The 24,154-nt window shown below is 38.6% G+C and overlaps 1 protein-coding gene across 2 annotated transcripts in view; it reads left to right on the forward strand.

Moving 5' to 3' along the window:
- Nucleotides 1-23,968, forward strand: part of KLHL20 (kelch like family member 20) — a 62,549-nt gene extending 38,581 nt beyond the window's left edge. For both annotated transcript variants that reach the window (XM_032838831.1, XM_032838832.1), the window contains 6 exons: nucleotides 6,743-6,926; nucleotides 9,039-9,182; nucleotides 18,161-18,294; nucleotides 19,265-19,473; nucleotides 21,164-21,270; nucleotides 23,591-23,968. In XM_032838831.1, coding sequence (XP_032694722.1) covers nucleotides 6,743-6,926; nucleotides 9,039-9,182; nucleotides 18,161-18,294; nucleotides 19,265-19,473; nucleotides 21,164-21,270; nucleotides 23,591-23,675 — 863 coding nt within the window. In that variant the 3' untranslated portion in view covers nucleotides 23,676-23,968. The remainder of the gene's footprint in view (nucleotides 1-6,742; nucleotides 6,927-9,038; nucleotides 9,183-18,160; nucleotides 18,295-19,264; nucleotides 19,474-21,163; nucleotides 21,271-23,590) is intronic.
- The last annotated feature ends 186 nt before the right edge of the window (nucleotides 23,969-24,154 follow it).

The following is a 24,154-nucleotide window of genomic DNA, read 5'->3' on the forward strand; positions in this document are numbered from 1 at the left end:
TAGTACGGCCATCTTTGTGGAGTTATGTCCATTATTATGAGCTCTATTAACTGTTTTGTATGGCTGACTGTTAGTTTTAATTTCCAGACTAGGGATGACAGTACAGTACTGTTTCATCAGCCTCAGAACATTCTGGCAATGATTAAGAACAAGATTACGGTAGAGGGGAAGGTGACAGGAACTCAAACAAATGAAATAGAAGAGAACCTCCCTATGATGAAAAGCTAGAGGCTAAGCCAAATAGGCATATGGAAAGTATATTTCATGTCCAGGGTCCTCTCTGGGTTTGGTGGGGATACCAATCCAGTGGAACTAGACAAGGCATACCTTTGGGAATGCTGAGAGACACTAATGTAGCTCCTTAAATAGAAATTTTTTTTTTGTTTGTTCTAAGATTTTATTTATTTATTTATTTGACAGAGAGGGAGAGAGAGATCACAAGTAGGCAGAGAGGCAGGCAGAGAGAGAGGGGGAAGCAGGTTCCCCGCTGAGCAGAGAGCCTGATGGAGGGCTCGATCCCAGGACCCTGAGATCATGACCTGAGCCGAGGGCAGAGGCTTAACCCACTGAGCCACCCAGGTGGCCCTAGATAGAAATTTAAACTTGACTTCACTTAGGTTATTCAATAGCTGTCATCTTTATCCTGCTGGTTTCTACCATATTTTTCCAATGTGACCTGATTATTAATTGCCAGATGGCATGTTTCCAGTGTGTAACCATCTTCATGAAAATCTCATTTGCCTCTTTGATTAAATCATGGTATTGGGTGACTAGCTTGCTCAGTTAGTGAAGCATGTGACTCTTGATCTCAGGGTTGGGAGTTCAAGATCCACTTTGGGTATAGAAAAGAAAGAAAGTACCCTTTGAGCAGCTGGCTGGCTCAGTGCAGTATGCGACTCTTGGTCTCAGGGTTGTGGTTTTAAGCCCCATGTTGAGTGTAGGGATTACTTAAAAATAAAATCTTTAAGAAAAAAAGATCATGTTATTAGTAAAACCACATTTTATCTTCTTTAGAAGCCAGCTAAGTTGGATCAATTTTATGATCTCAAATTCCTCCTAGTAATCACATAATTTCACATTGCTGATTGAATATCTGATTTCTTGACAATGTTGTTAATTATTTGAAGGCAAAGACCATTTCTAATATAGCTTTGTAGTTTCCAGATTGCCGAGCAATCTTGTCAGACTAGGCACTCAGTAAAGATTAATTGCTTGCTGTTGATCCTGAGGAATACTAGTGAGAAATGAGCATCAACCCACCATGACTGATGAAAAAAGAAAATTGGAAAGTACATGCCAGTAACCTTAATGGATTACTAATATCACTTTGCATATGAAAGATAACCTATTTTTAAATGACACCTTTGGGGCACCTGGTTGTCTAAGTTGTTAAGCATCTGACTTCAGCTCAGGTCTGATCTCAGGTTCCTGGGATTGGGCCCCACATCGGGCTCCACACTCAGCAGGGAGTCTGCTCTCGCTCTGCCTCTGCCCCTCCCCCCCACTAGAGCACACACACACTCTCTCTAAAATGAATGGATAAAATCTTTTAAAATAAATAAATAACACCTTTATTTTTCTGATAATATATATGCAGTGTAAAATTTTGATTAACAGGGTGCCTGGGTGGTTCAGCTGGTTGGGTGCCTGACTTTTTTCATTTTGGCTGAGGTCACGAGCTCGTGATCATGAAATCAAACCTGGTGTGGGGCTTCAATGGGGGGCAGAGCCTGCTTGGGATTCGCTCTCCCCCTCTCTGTCCCCCTTTCTGTCTGCCCTTCCCCCACACATGCCCATGCACACACATGCTCACGCTCTCTCTCTCAAATAAATAAATAAGAAATTTTAATTAATAGAAAAATATAAAGAAGAAAAGTTAAATATCTGCTATCTTTTTTTACACTATGAAGCTTTACATTTTCATTTGTAGAGAAAAGACATTAGGTCTTTTCCTTTACATTGCTTTGGTCTTTCTCTCTCTATTTTCCAGATCTGAATATCATTCTTGAGTGATACTGTCCACTGACATTATTTTAGATCTTGACCTGTCTCTACTTAGTAAAGCTTAATCTTCAATTTCTTTTGGTTTTTATTGCAATTTTGTTTTCATTATCTTTAGAATCCCAAATTACCAATTCTTGCTTAACTTTAGAAAATTTAGCCTTCCTTTCTTCATCACTCTGTGGAAATAAACTCTGGAAACCTAAGATATAATCTTAGTAGCTTTTTACTCAGGAGCATTTTACTTCTCTTACTATCTTCTGGCCTGTCCTCTTGTTTTCCATTAGACTTCTTGATAATTGTCATTTTGTGTTCCTATTTTGTTTAGGGTTTTTTTTTTTTTTAAGTTTTCAGGGTTCAGTGAGCCTCATTTCTAAAAGTTGCCTTCTTTAAGATAATGCTTTTTGACCAAATATGTCTTTGAAGTAATTCTTTTTATTGTCAACATCTTACCCATATAAAACTACATGTTTCTTTATTTTTCAGCAATATTTTTTCTTAGGTACATTGCTTAACTCACATTGAGATTTCTCATGGCAAGGACATATGTACACTTTATTTTGCTAAGTACAGCTTGTACTTAGCTTATAATAACTAGTTCTGTCGCAGCTATATCATCACTTATTGCCTCAGAAATCATAATGCAGGTGAAGTTGCCCTGAGACAGTGGAATTGATCCTTTCCGTTTCTTGTTTCCTCAGGTCACAGGAAATATTTAAATTTTCTTTCCTAAAGGCCCATTTTTTCATTAGTATCAAATAACACAATTTATGAAGTGATAATAATTTTATTTGGAGCCAGATAATCCAAAATAATTGGTTTTAATGACTCCCATTATAAAATTATGCCCAAGTTTGGTGGTTAGGGTATTTGATTCGTCTTAAATGCTTATAACCCTCACATTTGCAGCCAAATTTTATTTTGGATTTTAAGATGTTTTCTCTGATATTGAAACTCCTGGCATATATTCTAGAACAGAATTAAAATTTAAGCAAATTAAGATACACAAACTTCCTGTGATTTAGTATTTTTTTTAAATTAGTTAACATGAAGCGCAATATTGGTTTCTAGAGTAGAATTCAGTGATTAATCACTTACAAACAACACTCAGTGTTCATCACAAGTGTCCTCCTTAATACCCATCCCACATCTAACCCATCCCCCACCTTGCTGTGATTTAGTATTATTTGAATATTCTGATTTAAATGAAACCATAAGGGGCACCGGGGTGGCTTGGTTGTTAAGCGTCTGCCTTCAGCTCAGGTCATGATCCTGGGGTCCTGGGATCGAGTCCCACATTGGGCTCCTTGCTCAGTGGGGACCCTGCTTCTCCCTATGCCCTTCCCCCTGTTTGTGTTCCCTCTCTCATTGTCTCCCTGTCAAATATATAAAATCTATAAATGAAACCATAAAAAATAAAATGTGTACAGCACATTGAGATTTGAAATACAGGAGTGAGTTTTCACATCCATCTAGAAGAAGATTAGAAACATTATAGAAACCATTATTTATCAAGTATTTTGAGACTAAGGTATTCTTACTTAACTTCTTAAGCTCCAGAGTATAGTTCTTATTTTGGATTGGAATAGAGATGATTTGAAAGAATAACAAGTATATCTGGTATAACTACATTTTTTTTTTCCAGGTAGAACTCAGGTAGTACTCCAAGAAGCTCTGTGGAACTCATTTTGAACCTGTCATTCTGGTTATGAAAAATGTAGTTTTTTCTAAAAGTCTTCTGACCTTAAATGTCATATTGGATAATGTAGAATTCAGTACAGATTGAAGATTAAACAAAGTATTTTGTAGTGTATATTATAAGAATTTTTGTATGATTTTTAGTCACAAGAGGACCTATTAAGAGACCATGAGTAGATAAGTCAAAAATCCCTTCCCCTATTAGAATAAAAGCAAACCTAAGCTTCTGATTTATAGTTTTTTAAAATATAATTAACATAGTGTTATTTGCAAATATCTTCTCCCACTCTGTGGGTTGCCTCTTTGGTTGACTGTTTTCCTTTGCTGTGCAGAAGCTTTTGATCTTGATGAAGTCCCAAAAGTTCATTTTCACTTTTGTTTCCTTTGCCTTTGGAGACATGTCTTGAAAGAAGTTGCTGTGGCTAATGTCAGAGAGGTTACTGCCTATGTTCTCCTCCAGGATTTTTATAGATTCCTGCCTCACATTGAGGTCTTTTATCCATTTCAAGTTTATCTTTGTGTATGGTGTAAGAGAATGGCTTGTGTTTCATTCTTCTACGCATAACTCTCCAGTTTTCCCAGCACCATTTATTGAAGAGACTGTCTTTTTTCCACCATATATTTTTCCCTGCTTTGTCGAAGATTATTTGACCATAGAGTTGTGGGTCCATTTCTGGACTCTTTACTCTGTTCCACTGGTCTATGTGTCTGTTTTTGTGCCACTACCATGTTGTCTTGGTGATCCCAGCTTTGTCGTAAAGCTTGAAATCAGGCAACGTGATGCCCCCAGTTTTGTTTTTCTTTTTCAACATTTCCTTAGCAATTTGGGGTCTTCTCTGGTTCCATACAAATTTTAGGATTGTTTATTCCAACACTTTGAAAAACACGAGTAAAATTTTGATCGGCTGATATCCAAGATCTATAAAGAACTCCTCAAACTCAAGACTCAAAAAACAGATTATCACGTCAAAAAATGGGCAGAAAACATGAACAGACACTTCTCCAAAGAAGACATATAAATCACTAACAGACACCTGAAAACATGTTCATCATTATTAGCCATCAGGGAGATTCAAAACAAAACCACATTGAGATACCATCTTACAACAGTTATAATGGCCAAAATTAACAAGACAAGAAACAACAAGTGTTGGAGAGGATATGGAGAAAGGGGGACCTTCTAACACTGTTGGTGGGAATGCAAATTGGTGCAGCCACTTTGGAAAACAGTGTGGAGATTCCTTAAGAAATTAAAAATAGATCTACCCCATGACCCTGCAATTGCACAACTGGGTATTTACCCCAAAGATACAGATGTAATGAAAAGAAGGGCCATATGTACCCCAATGTTCATAGCACCAATGGCCATAATCGCCAAACTGTGGAAAGAGCCAAGATGCCCTTCAACAAATGAATGGATAAAGAAGATATGGTCCATATATACAATGGAATATTACGCCTCCATCAGATAGGATGAATACCAAACTTTTGTATGAACATAGACTGGACTAGAAGAGATTATGCTGAGTGAAATAAGTCAAGCAGAGAAAGTCAATTATCATATGGTTTCACTTACGTGTGGAGCATAAGAAATAACATGGAGGACATTAGGAGAAGGAAAGGAAAAGTGAATTGGGGTAAATCAGAAGGGGAGATGAAACATGAGAGACTATGGTCTCTGAGAAGCAAACTGAGGGTTTTGGAGGGAAGAGGAGTGTGGGAATAGGTGAGTCTGGTGGTGGGTATTAAGGAGGGCACATACTGCATGGAGCACTGGGTGTGGTGCATAAACAATGAATCTTGGAATACTAAAAAAATAAAATTAAAAAAAAGTATAATTACATATAGTATCTTGTTAGTTTCAGGTATACATCATAGTGATTTCATATTTTTATGCATTACAAAATAATCCTTGTTACCATGTGTCACCACCAAATGTATTACGGTATTATTGACTGTATTCCTTCTGCTATACCCAATGACTAATTTATTTTAAATTGGAAATTTGTACCTCTTACTCCCCTTTCCCTATTTCAGCCACTCCATAAACCTTCCTCACTCTGGTAACCAATAGTTTGTTTCCTATATCTTTGAGTTTATTTCTGTTTTGTTTTGTTTGTTTGTTTTATTTTTTAGATTCCACATAAGTGAAATTGTATTATGTTTGTTTTTCTGTGTCTGACTTATTTCACTTAGTTGGATCCCTCTAGATTCAACTATATTGTCGCAAATGGCAAGATTTCCTTCTTTCTTTTTTATGGCTGAGTAATTTTCAGTTGTATATATGTGATACATACCCATTCATTTATCAGTAGATACTTAGGTGGCTTTCATATCTTGCTATTGTAAATAATGCCACATTGAACATTGGGGTTCATGTATCTATTTGAATTGGTGTTTTCATTTTCTTTGGATAAATATCCAGAAGTGGGATTGCTGGATTGTATGGTAGTTCTATTTTCAGTTTTTTGAGGAGCCTCCATACTCTTTTCCAGAGTGGCTGTACCAGTTTGCATTTCCACTAGTATTAGAGGAATACATGCCAGCGTCAGAGGATACCCTTTTCACCGTATCACCGATGTTTGTTATTTTTTGTCTGGCTTTAGTTCTTTCAGTTTCCAATAACGAATTACATTTATGTAGTGTTTTATTCTTTAGAAAGCAGTTTCGTGTGTATATTATTTCACTTTTAGTTTTTATTCCTTATTTTACAAAAAAAGGTAGTTTACAAGATAGTCCCAAGATCATATTGCTTAGTAGAGATAATAGTCAGACCCCAGTTTCCTCCCTAAATAAAGTGCTCGATCAATTAAATGCCACATTACTTTTCAGTCTGATTTAAATTAGTGTCCTTGCCCTCCTCTGTAAAATGGACCTAATACTAACTTATTTAGAAAATTAAAGTTATAACAACCCTAGTAGAATAAGTAGAAGTCATAACTTATGTTTTGACCTGCTTCTAGAGATAATTGGTTTTGCAGTGAGTGATACCTTCTGTGCTTTAGGACAGGTATTCTCCTGACCACTTCTATTACTTCCCCAGTCGGTGGCTGGTGCAGTGGAGATGCCATTTCTAGTGTTGAACGATACGATCCACAGACCAATGAATGGCGAATGGTAGCTTCAATGAGCAAAAGGCGATGTGGAGTTGGGGTCAGTGTTCTTGATGACCTGCTTTATGCAGTAGGAGGCCATGATGGATCTTCTTATCTCAATAGTGTTGAAAGGTAAGGTCAATTTGAATTTTTTTTAATTGAGATGTTAACTAGGAAACAAATGTGATTGCTGCTTTACTGTTACATCTGTGACTTTAGTTGGCAGCCTTGACCCCTTAGCATGACATATAAGTCCTTCATAATGTAACCTCGACCTGACCTATTTTTGCAGTCTGTCTCCCCCGGCCACACCACTGTTCCCTAGTGCTACTCCAGATCCACCAAATTGCCTGTAGTTCCTTGGACACACTAAACTCTTTTATTGCTCCTTGCCTACCCATATGCATGCTGTTCCTTCTTCCCTGGAATATCTCTTCAAGACTCAAATATTATTTCCTATAGAAAGCCTTCTCTGACACCACACAATTAGTTACTCATTCCTCTGCCTTTTGGAAAGTATTTTGAACATACTTGTGCATATCTGATTGGCTATCATTGTTAAAATGTCTTTTCCCTTATCTGTCACCATGCTTGGCACATTGGAATCCTACAATAATTGTTCTAGTTTCTTGCTTTCATTTACCCTTCTTCATTCAACTGTGTTTATTTACAGTGATTCTTAACATATCTGTGACATCTGCAGCACGGAAAGATCTAGATTGTATAGCTGAAAAATAAAACAGGGATCAGCTCCTTAGAAGCTAAAAAAAAAAAAAAAAAAAGCACACTTAAAAATAAATTGAGTTAGAGGTGCCTGGGTGGCTCAGCTGGTAGACCATGCAACTCTTGATCTCAGGGTTGTGAATTCAAGCCCCACATTGCGCATAGAGCCTACTTAAAAAAATTGAAAATATAAAAATAAAAAAGAATGGAAATGATTAAATATTTACAGCTTAATAACAATTAAGCCCAAATATATCAAAATGTGTGGACTGCAACTAAGGTGTATTCAGAGGGAAATTTATAGTGCATTTTAACTTAATATGCATTCATTTGAAAATAAGAAAGATGAGAAAATAAATCATGCTTCTAAATTATGAGGTTATAAAAAGAACAACAAAACCCAAGAAAATAGAAGGAAAAGAAAGAAATAGAAAAAAAAAAGTTAATTAAATTGGAAACAAATAAAATTAATGTAATTACTTACACAAAGAGCAATTTGATAGTTTTTTTGACAGCATTTTTTTAAAATGAAAATGATTCTACCCTGTGCCCCATGATTCTACTTGTCATTGTCTATTTGCTCAGGTAAAAATATACAAGGGCAATCACTGTTTTTAATAGCAAAATGTCAGACACAATGTAAGGATACATCAACAGGAATATGTAGTGGCACACACAATTAAAAAAATCTAGAATATTATCTATTAGCGTAGATAGATCTCAGAAGTACGTTGAGTAAAAAAGCTATGATTACTTCAGTATTATTTATGTAAAGAAAACATGCTTGCATATAAATATACCTTTTTAAAAGTATTTTACTGGGGCGCCTGGGTGGCTCAGTGGGTTAAAGCCTCTGCCTTTGGCTCAGGTCATGATCTCAGGGTTCTGGGATCGAGCCCTGCATCAGGCTCTCTGCTCAGCAGGGAACCTGCTTCCCCCACTCTCTCTGCCTGCCTCTCTGCCTACTTGTGATTTCTGTCTGTCAAATAAATAAATAAAATATTTTTAAAAAATAAATAAATAGGGACGCCTGGGTGGCTCAGTTGGTTAAGCAGCTGCCTTCGGCTCAGGTCATGATCCCGGCATCCTGGGATCGAGTCCCACATCGGGCTCCTTGCTCGGCAGGGAGCCTGCTTCTCCCTCTGCCTCTGCCTGCCTCTCTGTCTGCCTGTGCTCGCTCGCTCTCTCTCCCTCTGTCTCTGACAAATAAATAAATAAAAGTATTTTACTGATAAGTCTTGAAGGACATACACCAAGTCACAATGGGAAGAGACCAGAAATTAGTGGAACTCAAAGGAAATTTTAGCTATAGCAATAACATTCTGAAAAAAGTTTTAAAGAAAATATATTCATATGTAATTTGTATGAGTAAAAATTAAGTTTAAAAAATAAAACCTAAATTAGCTTTTCATATGCTTTTGTTATTAATCAGCCCATATTTAGAGGAAAGAATAGAGAATATGTAAATATAGCCAGACTTTCTTTGTGAAATACAAACTGCTTTTACTGTGTTCTCTGCAGGTATGACCCCAAAACCAACCAGTGGAGTAGTGATGTGGCTCCTACAAGTACCTGCAGGACAAGTGTTGGCGTGGCAGTGCTCGGAGGCTTTCTCTATGCTGTGGGTGGCCAGGATGGCGTGTCCTGCCTCAACATTGTGGAGAGGTGATTTTTTTTTTAAGTCATTTTCAATTTTTTAAAAGAATATAAAGGGTATTTAGCCAAAGGATGTAAGCATAGTGATCTGAAGGGGCACCTGTACCCCAGTGTTTATAGCAGCAGTGTCCACATTAGCCAAACTATGGGAAGAGCTCAGATGTCCACCGGCAGATGAATGGATAAAGAAGATATGATATAGATAGATAGATAGATAGATAGATAGATAGATAGATATGCACACACATACATATACAATGGAATATTACTCAGCTATCAAAAAATGAAATCTTACCATTTGCAACGATGTGAATGGAACTAGAGGGCATTATGCTGGGTGAAATCAGTCAGTCAGAGAAAGACAGTTATCATATGATTTCAATATTTCATTCATAAGTGGAATTTAAGAAACAAAATAGAGGCTCATAGGGAAAGGGAGGGGAAAATAAAACAAGATGAAATCAGAGAGGGAGACAGTCCGTAAGAGACTTTTAACTTTAGGAAACAAACTGAGGGTTGCTGGAGGGGAACTGAGGAGGTGGATGAGGTAACGAAGTGTTGGGCATTAAGGAGGCCCCTTGATGTAATGAGCACTGGGTGTTATATACAACTGATGAGTCACTAAACTCTACCTCTGAAACTAAGTAACTAACTAACTAAATAAATAAATAAATGTAAAGGGCTCTTTAAAGGAAACAGATTAGGATACCAGGGAATCCACCATTCAGTGGATATCCCATGGGCTTTCGGGGAATGTTTTCAGATGATCTTAAGGGTCTAGGAAGATGAGAGATATAACCTGATTTTTCAAACTGTTTGTTATACTGATGGAGCCTAACTGAAGAGTTGGAATCATATTCTAAATTATAATCCATATAGGATATTAAGCACAACACTTCTGAAATCTGCTCTGATTTTTTTTCCCAGTACTTGGAGTGTACTTAATGTATGACTGCCCAGACTTCCTCCAAAAAAAGTAATTAAAATAGTAATACTTTGTTTAGCCCATCTTATAAATACCCCAAAGTATTTTGCATATGGATTCTCATTAATTCTTGAAGTGTACTTACGGAAATCTAGGTTGGCTATGGAAGTTTAATTTATACTCTTACAAATCAGTTAATTTTAGTGAAATACATCCTGGTTCTTAATTTTTTGCTCCATCACTTTTTTGTCATTCTGCCCTAGAGATTAGATTTTGGAGTCTCATGTGTTCCATATTTCTTTCTTTCTTTCTTTCTTTTTTTTTTTTTAAGATTTTATTTATTTATTTGACAGAGATCACAAGCAAGCAGAGAGGCAGGCAGAGGGGGGGTGGGGGGAAAGCAGGCTCACCGCCGAGCAGAGAGCCCGATGCAGGCCTCAATTCCAGGACCCTGGGATCATGACCCGAGCCGAAGGCAGAGGCTTTAACCCACTGAGCCACCCAGGTGCCCTGTTTTCCATATTTCATCTTCACTTCCTAAAAAAGAAATGCTTCATGACTTTTCAGAATTTTTCAAATACCATTTACTAGTTGGGTTGCCATGTTTAAGTTGAAGTGTTTAACCATCTTAAATAGAGGTAAAGTTGTAGTAACTCTTGAAAGCTACTTCTTTTTTCTGTTAGGAAACTTATTTCTCCACTTTCAAAACTCTATGCAAGGGGCGCCCGGGTGGCTTAATGGGTTAAAGCCTCTGCCTTCGGCTCAGGTCGTGATCCTGGGGTCCTGGGATTGAGCCCCGCATTGGGCTCTCTGCTCCGCGGGGGGCCTGCTTCCTCCTCTCTCTCTCTCTGCCTACTGCTCTGCCTACTTGTGATCTCTGTCTGTCAAGTAAATAAATAAAATCTTTAAAAAAAAAACCAACTCTATGCAAGAGGATTCTGGGAAGATAACAACAATAGCATAATTCTTTAATCTCTCCAAATACCCACAGAAGAACAGAGCAATAGATAGCAAAGCTAAAACCCATGGACAAGTTACGGAACTTGGTTCAATGACTGTGTGAATGTACCTAACACTGCTGAACTGTACATTTAAAAATGGTTATGTTGGTAAATTTTACCACAACTTAAAGGAAAAAAAGCCCTATGGACATTTAAAATATAACTAGGGGAGGGAGGATTTTCATAAACACCAAAATACGAATGGGCAAAGGCAAAGTATCGAAAGCCGCAAGACCTGCATGATACCAGTGTCTATGAAGGAGAAAATACAGAAAAGCAGTCAGAACTATGACAGATCTAAGAACAGAAGAACCCCAAAGCAGGCAATGTTTATTTACTAGAAAGAGTGAAGGGAACATTTATGACCAACAGCTGAAACAAAGAAGGGTTTTGCTCAATCCCAGTATAGAGTGCAAGGGACCTATAATAAGATCTGAAGGACTTAGAAGAGGGATTCTCAGCTTCAGCACTACTGCCATTTTGGGCCAGATAATTCTTTGTTGTGGAGGCAATCCTGTGCATTGTCAGATGTTCAGCAGCATCCTTGGCCTCTGCCCACGAATTGCCAGTAGCACACACCTGGTTGTGACACCAGAAGTCTGTAGACATTGCCAACTACCCCAGGGTGGAAAGAGGAGTGGTGCAAAGCCACTGTAGCTGGGAACCAGCTGGGCTAGAGCCATCTAGTCCCTAGGAACCCTCAAAACTGACCAACAGTATGACCTTCCCAAACAAGGCCCACACTTCTGGTGCAGGATCAAAAATGAGCAAGACAAGATTAATATACAGTGAGAAGAGAAGGCCAAGATAAAAAGGAGGACCAGTGAATAAAACCAGTAAATCTCAGGAGGCTATACTTTTTTTTTTAACACTATATGAAAAAACTAGAAAGAGTTCCATGAAGTTAGAAAATTACCATGAACCACTACCTCAGGAAAACTCGTTTCATATAAAAATGAACAACAGCAAAGTACCCAGGTTAGATCTAATACAAAGTTATTGTAGAGAGAATAAGCAGCAGAATAACATCTCTATAGACAGTGAAAGCACAGCAGAAAGACATACCCACAGAGCAGATCAAAACAGTGATCAACTATTTCACAATGTACTAACAGACATTAGGAAAGTGATATAAGACATGAAAACACTACGTAAGTCAGAATTTGAAAAACCCAAATATGAGATGACAAAACTCAGAAAAATATTAGAAATAAGAGGAAAAATCACTTCAGAATGAAGATTAAACTAGAACAAGTAAACTAAACAGATAATACTGGGAAGACAGAAGGTGAAAGAGGAAATGTTTTAAAGTCAGAAATATAAAAAAGAAATAAAAAGGATATGTGATAAAGCAACAAGTATTGACGATAGGTTAAAAATCCAATATACAGATAATAGAAGTCCGTGAGGAACCAAAACAAAGCAAAGGAATAAAACAAATGCTAATAACTATAATTCAAAATTATTTCCTGTTCTAATAAAAAATTTGAAATTGTTTATTGAAAGAATATACTGTATTCTCCGAATACTGACCCGGAACAGTCAACACCAAGATATATTCCAGTAGAATTACAGGACCTTGAAGAAAAAGGAAACAAATTCTTTAGTCAATCAACAAAAAAGTACGCTATTTATTTTATAGGAAAAAGATTTAGATTACTATCATACTTTTTGAAAGCAATATTTTATGCTAGAAGAAACATTTAAGATAGTCAAAGAAAATGTAAGCTAAGGATTTCATACCTAGAGAAAATGACTTTGAAGTATGAAGGGCGCAGACAAACTGTTAACACATAAGAAATCGCAATACCGTTCCCATGAGTCCTTACTGAGTAATCTACTACGGAACAAGCTTCAGACAAAATTACTAGAGACATTGATGGAGGGAGCATGAAACATAGAGGGAATTGGAGAACTCTGAGTAAACAGAGTTAAAAGAGAGAGTAGTATGCATTGGCTATATGCTCAGTCTGTGCAGATGTGGTATAAATATTTTCAAAAGTGGGAGGAGAAAGGGAAGAGATATGCAAAAAGAATTTTAATTTTTCTCAGGGATATTGAAGTGATAGTATTGCTAATCCAAGATATAACGTGGAATAAAGGAAATGGGTATAGGTTATTATAATTCTGTCATCTCCTATGTTCTTGAAAACTAGGGTTCTTACTATGGAAGAATATAAATGTAAAATAGAAGAAGTAAAAGGACCTGTAGTCCTGAATTTCAATTTGAATTAAGTTCTTCATTAAAAATAAAATTATATTCTAGTCAACCAAAGAGGCCTGGAAATAATGACCAATTAGTGGCAGTGAACAGCTCTGTTCCTAGATTGTGTTTTGAAGTTCCATTTCCCTAAAAGAAATAAGGGATTCTTGGAGAAATATCTGATTCCAGAGTTAGGACAGAAAATGTACCAATAAGCATGGGCTAGCTTGTCATACCAGATAATAAGCAACCTATCAAAGACTAGGAGATGTCTAAAAGACTCAAGAGAAAACTTGAAGATGTTCCCATTTGACCAGAGATGGGATAGTTTTTGGTTTGTTTTGGTTTGTTTTTTGAAGATTTTATTTATTTATTTGGAGAGAGAGCGATCCCAAGTAGGCAGAGAGGCAGGCAGAGAGAAAGGGGGGAGCAATCCCAGGACCCTGAGATCATGACTTGAGCCGAAGGCAGAGGCTTAACCCACTGAGCCACCCAGGCGACCAAAATGGGACAGTTTTAACTTTAAAAGAGATAATAATTGTGACTGATTAAAATCCAATAAATATATTTAAATCTATGAGTTCCTATTGATGTTTAAAAAATAAAAACCCTATTTAGTTGCCTTCAGAACATCACAGGGAATGAATTTATCATCTTGAGTACTAGTAAATAAAGTGAAAGAAGCACACATATACCCAACCTTTCTTGTATAAACTGTATCACATATGAATTGGGTACAAAACAGTTGATAAAAGGATTGTTTCCTTTTTTTTTTAAAGATATATTTATTTATTTAAAGAGAAAGAGTATGAGGGGAGGGGTGCAGAGGGAGAGAGAGAATCCTAAATCAGACTCCTCACTAAGCACAGAGCCTGATACAGGGCTTGCTCCCAGGACGCTGAGGTTATGACCTGAGCCAAAATCAAGAGCCAGCCGCTCAACCAAGGCACCCCGAGGATTGTTTCTTTATAAAAATATTCCAAAAAAAGAAAATAAATGGTTGGATATGACCATTTTGTAACACTCAGTAAATAAATGGGCCTAAGCATTAATAATTAGCAGCTGCTAACATATTACCTTCTGTAGTTTTGCCACAGGGACCAAATGTAGTCTGATCAAACTTGTGGATCCAGCTGCCAATTTGTGGAACATACAGAGGACAAGCCAGTGTGTGCAACTGCACTATGAGTGTCTAGCCAGTCAAATCCTTGTTGTGAGGGAAATTGCAGGTCAAATGCCCCAGGTTCTAAAAGATGAATTGGAGTGGGGGGCGGGAGGAAATGGGAAATGGAGAAAAAAAATCTGTAGATAAAAAGAGACTTTTAAAAAATTATAACGAACAAAAATAAGGGATGCACACTTGGGTGGGAAAAACTATAAAGAAACTCAAGGAGACGATTACTGTAAAAATCAGGATAATGGTTATCCTTTGGGGAAGAAGGCATTGAGTTTGGAAAGAGACACATGGGAAGGCTTCCAGTATGGCAGGCAAAGTTATTTTTCTTGGCCTGGGTGATGGGCTTTCTTATAATAACTCAATAAACTGCACATTTTTGTGGCTTTCTGAATCAATGTTTTATTTTATAATTAAAAATTATGCAGAGACTTATGCTTCCAAGTAGCATGCAGTAAGTAGTGCCAGCCATCACTCCCACTGCAACAAGTAGGAAAAAGTGAGAGTACAAATATATTTTTTAAAACATCAGAGACGTGTGGAAGTAACAAGAATGAGATGAACTAAAATTCCATTGAAGAGAGAGCCCATTTATGTGAGCTGAGATCATTAGCTGTTTTCTTCCCTGGGGATATTTGCCAAGTCTGAAGCATTGAATATTGGACTTGAAATATTGAAAGGGATTCACCTGGAGGAGAGGTAAAACAGTAGAACTTTTAATAGTCATACAGGTTGGCATGACAGATTGGAATCTAGAACAGTTCCAAACGTACTGCTGTTTTTCTCCATGAGATGGTTGCTGAGTGCTGGGGTAGCTCAGGAGACTGGGGTACTAGGGGGAGTGAAATTTCATGCAACCTGACAGTGCTTAGAAGATAAAGTCCTGCTGTGGGGGTGGGGGGGGGGCTGCGACAAATACAGGATAGCTTTCATCCTTGCGACATTTGAAAATTGAGGTGGACTGAGTCTAACAAAACTCAATTCCTGATTGGACCGGGGTGATCAATATTTCATCTTCCCTGCCTAATACAGGAGAGAGTGGATCCACCGCTGGTGGCCGGGAGGGGTGTGTGCAGGGGCGGTGCGGAATGAAGGGATAATATCAACTTCAATTTCTAGAATTCCATCCCATTATAAAAATGTCCAGCTAAAATAAAAAATTACTAAATGTGTGCAGAAAGAAAAATATGGCCAGTAGCTGAGAGAAAAAATAGACAATAGAAGCAGACTTACCTATGTTTAAGGGCGCCTGGTGGCTCATTCAGTAAATGATTCAGTAAATTTCAGCCCGGGTCATGATCTCAGGGTGGTGAGATCGAGCCCTGCATAGGGCTCCTTGCTCAGAAAGGAGTTGGCTTGAGATTTTTCCCCTTTCCCTCTTCCTCTGCCCCTCTCCCCACTCACATATGTTCACTCCCTCTCTCTCAAATAAATAACTCTTTAAAAAAAAAAATAAATAAATGATCTGCAGAGTTAACAGAAAAAAAAACTTTAAAAGAAGTATAATGAATACATTAAATAAAATAGGGGGAAAGATTAAAAATGGATAAAAGATTAGAGAATTCTAATATAGAATTGGAATCTAAAAATAAGATGTGCATTTTACAACTGAAAAATATATCTAAAATTAAGAACTCATTGAAATGAGATTAACTAGACACAGTAAAAGTAGACCAGACACAACAGAAGACCGAGTTAATGAACTCAAAGACAGATTAATAGAAACCATCCAAACAGAGGATGAACAAAGAAAACAGAATGGAAAGAACAGGCTGTAAGAGACTCATGGGATACACAAACAGTACAACATACATGTAATTGGAGTCCCAGAAGGAAAGGAGAGTGAGATAAGACCAGAATCAGTATTTGCAGATAGAATTTTCTGCTGAGAATTTTCCAAAAGGGTTGAAAGATAAACTTTATTTTCAAAATGCATGAACTGGGGCGCCCAGGTGGCTCAGTCATTAAGCATCTGCCTTCAGCTCAGGTCATGATCCCTGGGTCCTGGGATTGAGCCCCACATTGGGCTCCCTGCTCAGCAGAGAGTCTGCTTCTCCTTCTCCCTCTGCCCTTCCCCTTATGCTTGCTTATTTGCTCTCTCTCTCTCTCTCTCAAATAAATAAGTAAAATCTTTAAAAAAAGAAAAGTGCATGAACCTCAGGAGACCATCACTGACTTAAACACAACCTTTCTCCAGGACCTCCATTCTCCAGGATTTATATTTCTGCTGCATTCATCTGTATTAGTGACTACATTCACAGAATCTGTTGGAGGTTTTTTCTTAAAATGTGCTCCATCTCCCTCACTTGCTTCTTAAGAGCAAGGTCTATTTCCAGTATCATTTGTTGTGTATTTCCTGTAATAGTGGTAGAGTTTGCAAACAGTACTTAATAGACTAACAGAATTTCCCACCCACGCAATAAAATGCCAGCACTATTCCAAGTGATTTTTGTCATATTTCTGAACACTAGTAATTTATCAATCAGGACTCAATAAAGAAAACAAGCCATACCAGTTATTTTGGTAGAGAGAATTTAATATTCAAAAACTGGATAGCAGATCTAGAAAGGCTGAAAAAAAACAAACAGAGGACACTGAATTAACTGTATGAACCCAGATCTGGGAACATGAAGGAGAGAGAGGAGAGTTATGGGAGCCTAGTAGCCTAGAGGAGAGATGCCACGGAGCTTGAACTGTGACACGCCTCCACGAAGGCTTCTCTTCCTGGCTGATTGTGGAAGATTTTCTTTTCCGAAGGTGGTAACAGCACCTGTCATTTCACACGCTGTGTATCATTTGGACACTCTTCTGATTGAAAGGTAGGATTTCCGTTTTCGCCTCTTGGTTCTGGGCTGCCTTACGACAGCGGCCAAGGTGGCACTGTGTGTGTGACTTTTGAAGCCAGGTCATAAAAGATGCATCTTTTACTTGGATCTCTTGGGGCGCCTGGGAAGCCTTGAGCTGTCTGAGGTTGCTGTGCTGGGAGGTCTACCCGGAGAGATAGTGAGGCTCCCTGGAGGGACGGCCAGCCAGCCGCCCGCTGCTTTAGTGCTCTGCTCCTCCAGCCGCAGCCACAGTCGGACAGCAACCACGTGAGACACTGAGCCAGGACTTCCATGTGAGGCCCCTTCCCAAATTCCTGACCCCTGAGACAGGAAAGGCAGTAAAATTACCTGAAGTCACGGAGTTTGGGGGTGATTAGAACACGGGTGCTGCCTCCAAGAAGCACCAGGCTAGTTTGGGAAGTGCCAGGAAAAGGCTAGAGACTGGAAGTAGCTGGTTTAGTCAGAGTTCAAGGGCCATGGCTGAGGCAGCACTACCAGGATTGGCAAGCAAAGAGAAAGGAGTCTGTCCCTTCTCCCAGAGACGTCCAGCAGCTAGTCCTTCCTCTTGGCAGAATCTGACAGAGAGCCTGCTTGGCAAAGGAGAAAGGTTGTTTTCAGAGTTCCAGCCCCAGTACCACAAGTCAAGAGTGTAGAAAACAACTTAGTAACTGACACAGGCACAAATTCTAAGACTTTTTGCCCTAGTAACTAAGTAAAATCTGTTAGATTCTCATTGTGCATTTTGACCATCGCAGGTGTGTGTAGCCAACATGTCTTTTTAGCATGATTTCACACCTTACGAAAAAGGCCTCACTTCAGAGAAGCAGGCATGCAGTCTTCGGTTTCTCCCTCACTGCAGGTATGATCCAAAGGAAAACAAATGGACGCGAGTGGCTTCTATGAGCACCAGAAGACTAGGTGTGGCCGTGGCTGTGTTAGGAGGGTTCTTATACGCTGTGGGTGGCTCAGATGGGACGTCTCCACTCAACACAGGTTAGTCCCTTCCAGCGTCAGTCCGGTTCCCCCAGAGTAGCACATGCCTCAAGAGAAAAGTATAAAAAGTATAAAAAGAAAAGTATAAAAAACCACATTATCCTATAATCTTAAATTGTAAATATAAATTGTAAAATTAAAATGATTTGTATAATCATATTTATGTAAATGATATGATTATTTATAATAATCTAAATAATTGAAAATTGTTTTCCCCTTAGGAGAGTACAACTCCCAGCTCTTCCTCAGCTCCTTCTGCAGCCGTATTCTTCCAGCGTATTCCCAGAGTACTTCTTTCTCCCTTCTCTTTATAAACTTCTAGGAATTTATAACGAATCAAAGAACTATTTTCCTAATATGATTATTTCTCTGCCTCACCCCCAACCAGCTCTCCTTAAAAAACCAAAACCAAGAAAAAGACAAAACCTATATTGTAATGTAAGAATAAATAAGAAGTTATAGCTATAATAAGCTGGTTTATGTGTTAGTCCTTTCTGTTGAGAGATAATGGATATTTTTACCTAAGGATATTAGTGTGGCACTTGCATCAGACGCATGGTCACATATCTTGTCTTCTGCTTAGAATACAGTAGGAATACAGGCAAAGGGAATACAGTGTCTGATTATGACAATCAGTTACTAGTATGGAATGGTGCCTACAGATCCTGTAGTCTAATCCCCTCATTTGAAGATAAGGTGAGGCCACGAGTCATGTAGTCAGAACTAGAACTAAGGTACCTTGACTCCAACGCACGCCCTTTCCGCCATCCCTTACACAAACGAAACCAGTAGTCCCTGATGAGATTATAATGGTTTTGTCCAAGGGTACACAAGTCCTTTCCAGAAGCAAAAATCAGACTGTGTATTAAAAATCTGTATTACCACAAAGTTTTAATGGCTATGAGGAAAACTAGAGGTGAGAAGAAATGGTTGAATGGTCACTTGCTGGGTTTTTTTTCTCCCCCTGCAGTGGAGCGCTACAATCCTCAGGAAAACAGATGGCACACCATAGCTCCTATGGGGACGCGGAGGAAACACCTAGGCTGTGCAGTGTATCAGGACATGATCTATGCCGTAGGAGGCAGAGATGACACTACGGAGCTTAGCAGCGCGGAGAGATACAACCCCAGAACTAACCAGTGGTCTCCGGTGGTGGCTATGACATCCCGCCGTAGCGGAGTAAGTGCCCACCTGCTGAAAACTGGAAAAAAGCACCAAAACAGGGCTGTGCAGGAGAGCTCCGATCTATAAAATACTGGTGCAGGAAGGAGGTGCACTGTTGAGGCAAAACAACCCCTGCTACTTTCTTTCATCCTGGAAAAAATTAATTTCTCCTAATTGCTGTTATCTCAAGTAGTTAAATATCTTATAGTCAATCGTATCCTTAACAATATAATTATTTTTTGTGATTTATCTTTCACCAATTGTTTTCCGGAGAGACCTTACCCTATCTTATCCACTACCTTATCTGACTTCACCTATATTCATCCCTCTCGATTAGAGCTAAATATTCCTAACGAATGTTCCTAGGTAATATTGTAAGTAGGTGGCACACCAATACAGATGTTTAGGCAGAAACACATCTGTCCCACCACCAGTCTCCACAGACTGGTTGGAGCCTGACCCATCTGTGGTCTAGACCTGGTCAGTGTGACCTGTGTCATGTTCTAGACCACGGATGACATGCGACTCCAAGAGACTTCCAGGGAGAGTTCAGCATTCATCCATCCTAGGATGTTTGGTTCAGAGTGAAATGTAACCCATAAACCACTGATTGTGTCAGGAGTGCATCGATGGAGGACAACGGGTGGGAGAACACAGCAGCAGCTAAGACTCCATAATCTGAGGAGAAAAGGGAGTAAATTCTGGTTTGTGCAAATCGGGGACTATCAGTGGTAGGCATCAGCGAGTCAAAACATTCCCACATCTGTGGCTGTCTTTATTACTGGTGATTAACAGCTTCTAGGTCACATTCCTATTGTTTTCACTGCTACATTTGGCATATATTTATTTATATATACAAATATATATTTATATATATTTAGCAAATATTTATTAAGTGCTTACTCTGTGCTAGGAAAGAAAAAAGTAAGTACAACCCCACAGGGAGCTCCCAAGTTAGTGAAGGAAATGGAAATGTTTACAACTAACCATTTAAAAAAAAATAAAATAAAAAAGCTCATAGTCAGGGCAAGTGCATTATAAGAGAGCCTGGGAGATTATGCTTATTGTGTTTGGGGGCAGTGAAGAGACTTACCAGAGAAAGTCTCATGTAGGCTAGGCCATGAAAGAAAAATAAGATTTTCCAGAAGAAGGAAAGAAGACACCAGCCAGGAACTACATGTACAAAGTATGGCGGCATGAAAGACATGGTCTTTCTGGGACTAGCTGTTGAATCAGTATTCTTGCAGTGGTGGTTATCTAAGGCAGTGAGGCTAAAACATGGGCTAGTGTGGATTTCTGGAGGGCAGTAGGGAGGCCTAGAAAGTTTTTAGAGGAGAGTGACAGCATGGTTAGATCTGTAATTTAAACAGAATTTTAGTGGCAGTTTAGATAGTGGGTTAGAATAGGCAAATACCAAAAGAAGTGAGAGCAGTTTGGAAATTCTTGCCCATTCCCAGTGATGCTTTACCAAAAATTTAAGAAATTTATGATTTTGACTGTAAAAATATTCTAATTGTATATATAATTTTATTGTTCCCACGATGTAACAGATTTTTGTCATTACTTTTTTCTCTGTGTCCAAGTAAACCAGAATGCAAGGTCATAAAGAATTATCTTTTGTTACGAAGATTTATCTAGAAACTAGTCCAGATTTTCCCATTGATTCTCTGGCATCTTCAGCAGCCGCTGTGTTTTGGTCCTGTAGGTTGGCCTGGCCGTAGTGAATGGACAGCTCATGGCTGTAGGAGGCTTCGATGGCACCACATACTTGAAGACCATTGAAGTGTTTGATCCTGATGCCAATACATGGAGGTAACCTTTAAGCTACACTGCAGAGCACCTCAGTGCTGAGTTGAAAATCATGGGCATAAGTTCCGCATGACCATCAAAATGGGGATGGTCCGTACATTGAGAAGAGCTCTTATAGCTCATGAGAGAGCTCCAAGTTACCCATGTTTGATGGCTTATTGTGACTTCATTGCTCTGAAGTGGCTGACATTTTACAACCTCTTCCCTTTGGTAACTGTTCAGTTTTATAGTGGAGATGGAAAACACAGAAACAAAATAATTTCCTCTCTAGCCCCATCATGTTCCGCTGAGGTAAGTAAGGCACTGAGAAATAAAATGAAGCAAGTTAGTGATAGAACTTAGATCTCTTGCTTCTAATCTGTCACAATTTTTTTGGTGTTTTTCTGGGCAGCCTTATGCCCAGGAAAAAACAAACTGCAGTTAACTTTATTTTTATTTTTATTTTTATTTTTTACTCATTTATTTTTTAAAGATTTTACTTATTTGAGAGAGAAACAGAAAGACCGAGCCAGAGAGAGAGAGAGAACATGAGGGGAGTCAGGGGCAGAGGGAGAAGGCGACTCCCTGCTGAGCAGGGAGGCTGATGTAGGGCTCGATCCCGGGATCATGACCTGAGCTGAAGGCAGATGCTTAACCAACTGAGCCACCCAGGCACCCCTTACTTTTTTCTTAAATAGCTTATTTCGGGGCACCTGGGTGGCTCAGTTGATTAAGCGTCTGCCTTCGGCCCAGGTCATGATCTCAGGGTCCTGGGGTTCAGCTGGGAGCCTGTTTCTCCCTCTGCTTCTGCCCTTCCCCCTTCCACCCACGCATGCTCTCTCTCAGATAAATAAATAAAATATTTTTAAAAGTACAGTCTTCGTGTCTTGGAAAGCCACACTTTTACAGACGTTTAAATGACATTCTTTGGATTCTTCTGCCTTTCTCTCATGGCTCTGTATGACTTGACCACAATACTGAAGTCAGACTACAAGTCAGGTCACTTTTGGCTTCTATGTCACATTTTCACAACCTTGTTAAGTAAAGGTGTACTGAGTGTTCTAGACATCAGGGATACAACAGTGAACAAAAACAAAATTCCCTGCTCTCCTGGCTCTGATGTTCTAGTAAGGAGACTAACAAGTACCATGTCAGGGGGTAGAACCACTATGGGGAAGAGCCAAGGGACTGGGGCTGTCCAGGGATTAATTTCTTTTAAAATGTGGCCTAGGAAGGCCTGACTGCAAAGGTAACATTTTAGCAAAACCTGATAGAGGTGAGGGAGAGAGAGATAAGGGGAGGTTTTCCTGAAGAGGAGCCTCCCTCTTGTGGCATATTTTCTTGCATATTCAGCTTTCAGAGTTTAGATCTTTGGGAAGATTGCCAGATTTACTTTTGCTACTTAATCACTATGATCCTACATAAGGACCTATTTCTCTGTAGCTGTCACTAAATAGAATTAGTAATATGTGACCGAGTAATATTTATGAAGTTCTTAAGGATCTGTTGAGAATTACGATCTAAATTTTTGTAGAATTACGATCTAAAATTTTGTATCCCAAACTTAAAACCAGTTTAACCTTACAGCTGACAGAGGCTCTAATATTCTTTTCCATGTAAATCTTTAACTTTGGAGATGATCTTGTTCACAAGTCAAAAATTAAATGCTAGGGGTACCTGCGTGGCTCAGTTGGTAAGCGTCTGCCTTTGGCTCAGGTCATGAATGATCTCAGGGTCCTGGGATCAAGCTCCGAATCGGGCTCCCTGCTTACGGGGAGCCTGCTTCTCCCTCTCCCTCTGCTGCTCCCCGTTTGTGCTCTGTGTCTCTCTGTCAAATAAATATATAAAATCTACAGAAAGAAAAAAAAAAACCTAGATCGCTGATTTTATTTACTCATAGCCAGGTTTGTTCCATAAAGGAGGAGGCTTGTAAGAATACATATAAGATATTTAAGGATAAAAATAAGTTATCAGTGTTTAGGCTGAAGGAATTGTGAGTAGGAAAATAAGATAGCTGTGGTCAAAACTAGACAAAAATGTAGGATATGATTCTATGTAATTGTTAAGTCAGTTTAGGGTGTAAAGGTATAAGGTTGTTATGCAAAATGTGGATACAATGCTCTTTTATTCTTAAAACAGTATCCTAGAAACAAGACCTTTTCACCCAGTGTCTGACATAATTCTGTTACTTGCCAGTGCTCAATTCCAGGTCCTAATCTTTGGAAGAGATGTATGAATCTAAAAATATTAGTTATGATAAAAAAAACATGTGTTTTATTAACATCTAAGTTACAGAAGAAACAGTGCTTTTTCCACTTTGAAATCTGATTTTCTTTCTTTTCAGGTTATATGGCGGGATGAATTACCGTCGGCTAGGTGGTGGTGTAGGAGTTATTAAAATGACACATTGTGAATCCCATATATGGTGAACATCTAGAAGACAGTTGTGTACATGCTCCTCTGTATTCTGGAGAGCTTTGACTTTTGACTTTGGAGCTTTGTATAGCTCAAGAAAACATTAGAACAAATTTTATTCGTTGCCGGTGCCTCAACATATGGAAATACAATGAAAGTACTTCAACTGCAAGATGCCATCTTTGCACAAAAATTCTCAACTCTGTGCAGAATATTTATTTTTGGTTTTAATTTATCATGGGTTTTTTGTTGTTGGGTTTTTTGTCATTGTTTGGTTTTGTTTTGCTTTGGATTTAGCCTTCCTCCCACTAAAAAAGAACAAAAAAAAAAAAAAGAAAAAAAAAGGAAAAGAAAAAAAAAGATAAAAATTCCAAGCAGTGAAAGTTTATTTTTAAGATGTTAAGTTTGAAAATACTAATAAAGGGAGAAGGGCTCTACATGATCTGGTTATTTCCAGGCACTCCATCCACACGACTCCGCGACTTACAGGGAC

This window comes from Lontra canadensis, unplaced genomic scaffold, assembly GCF_010015895.1.
Source record: "Lontra canadensis isolate GAN:19392208 unplaced genomic scaffold, GSC_riverotter_1.0 scaffold106, whole genome shotgun sequence".
Lineage (NCBI taxonomy): Eukaryota > Metazoa > Chordata > Mammalia > Carnivora > Mustelidae > Lontra > Lontra canadensis.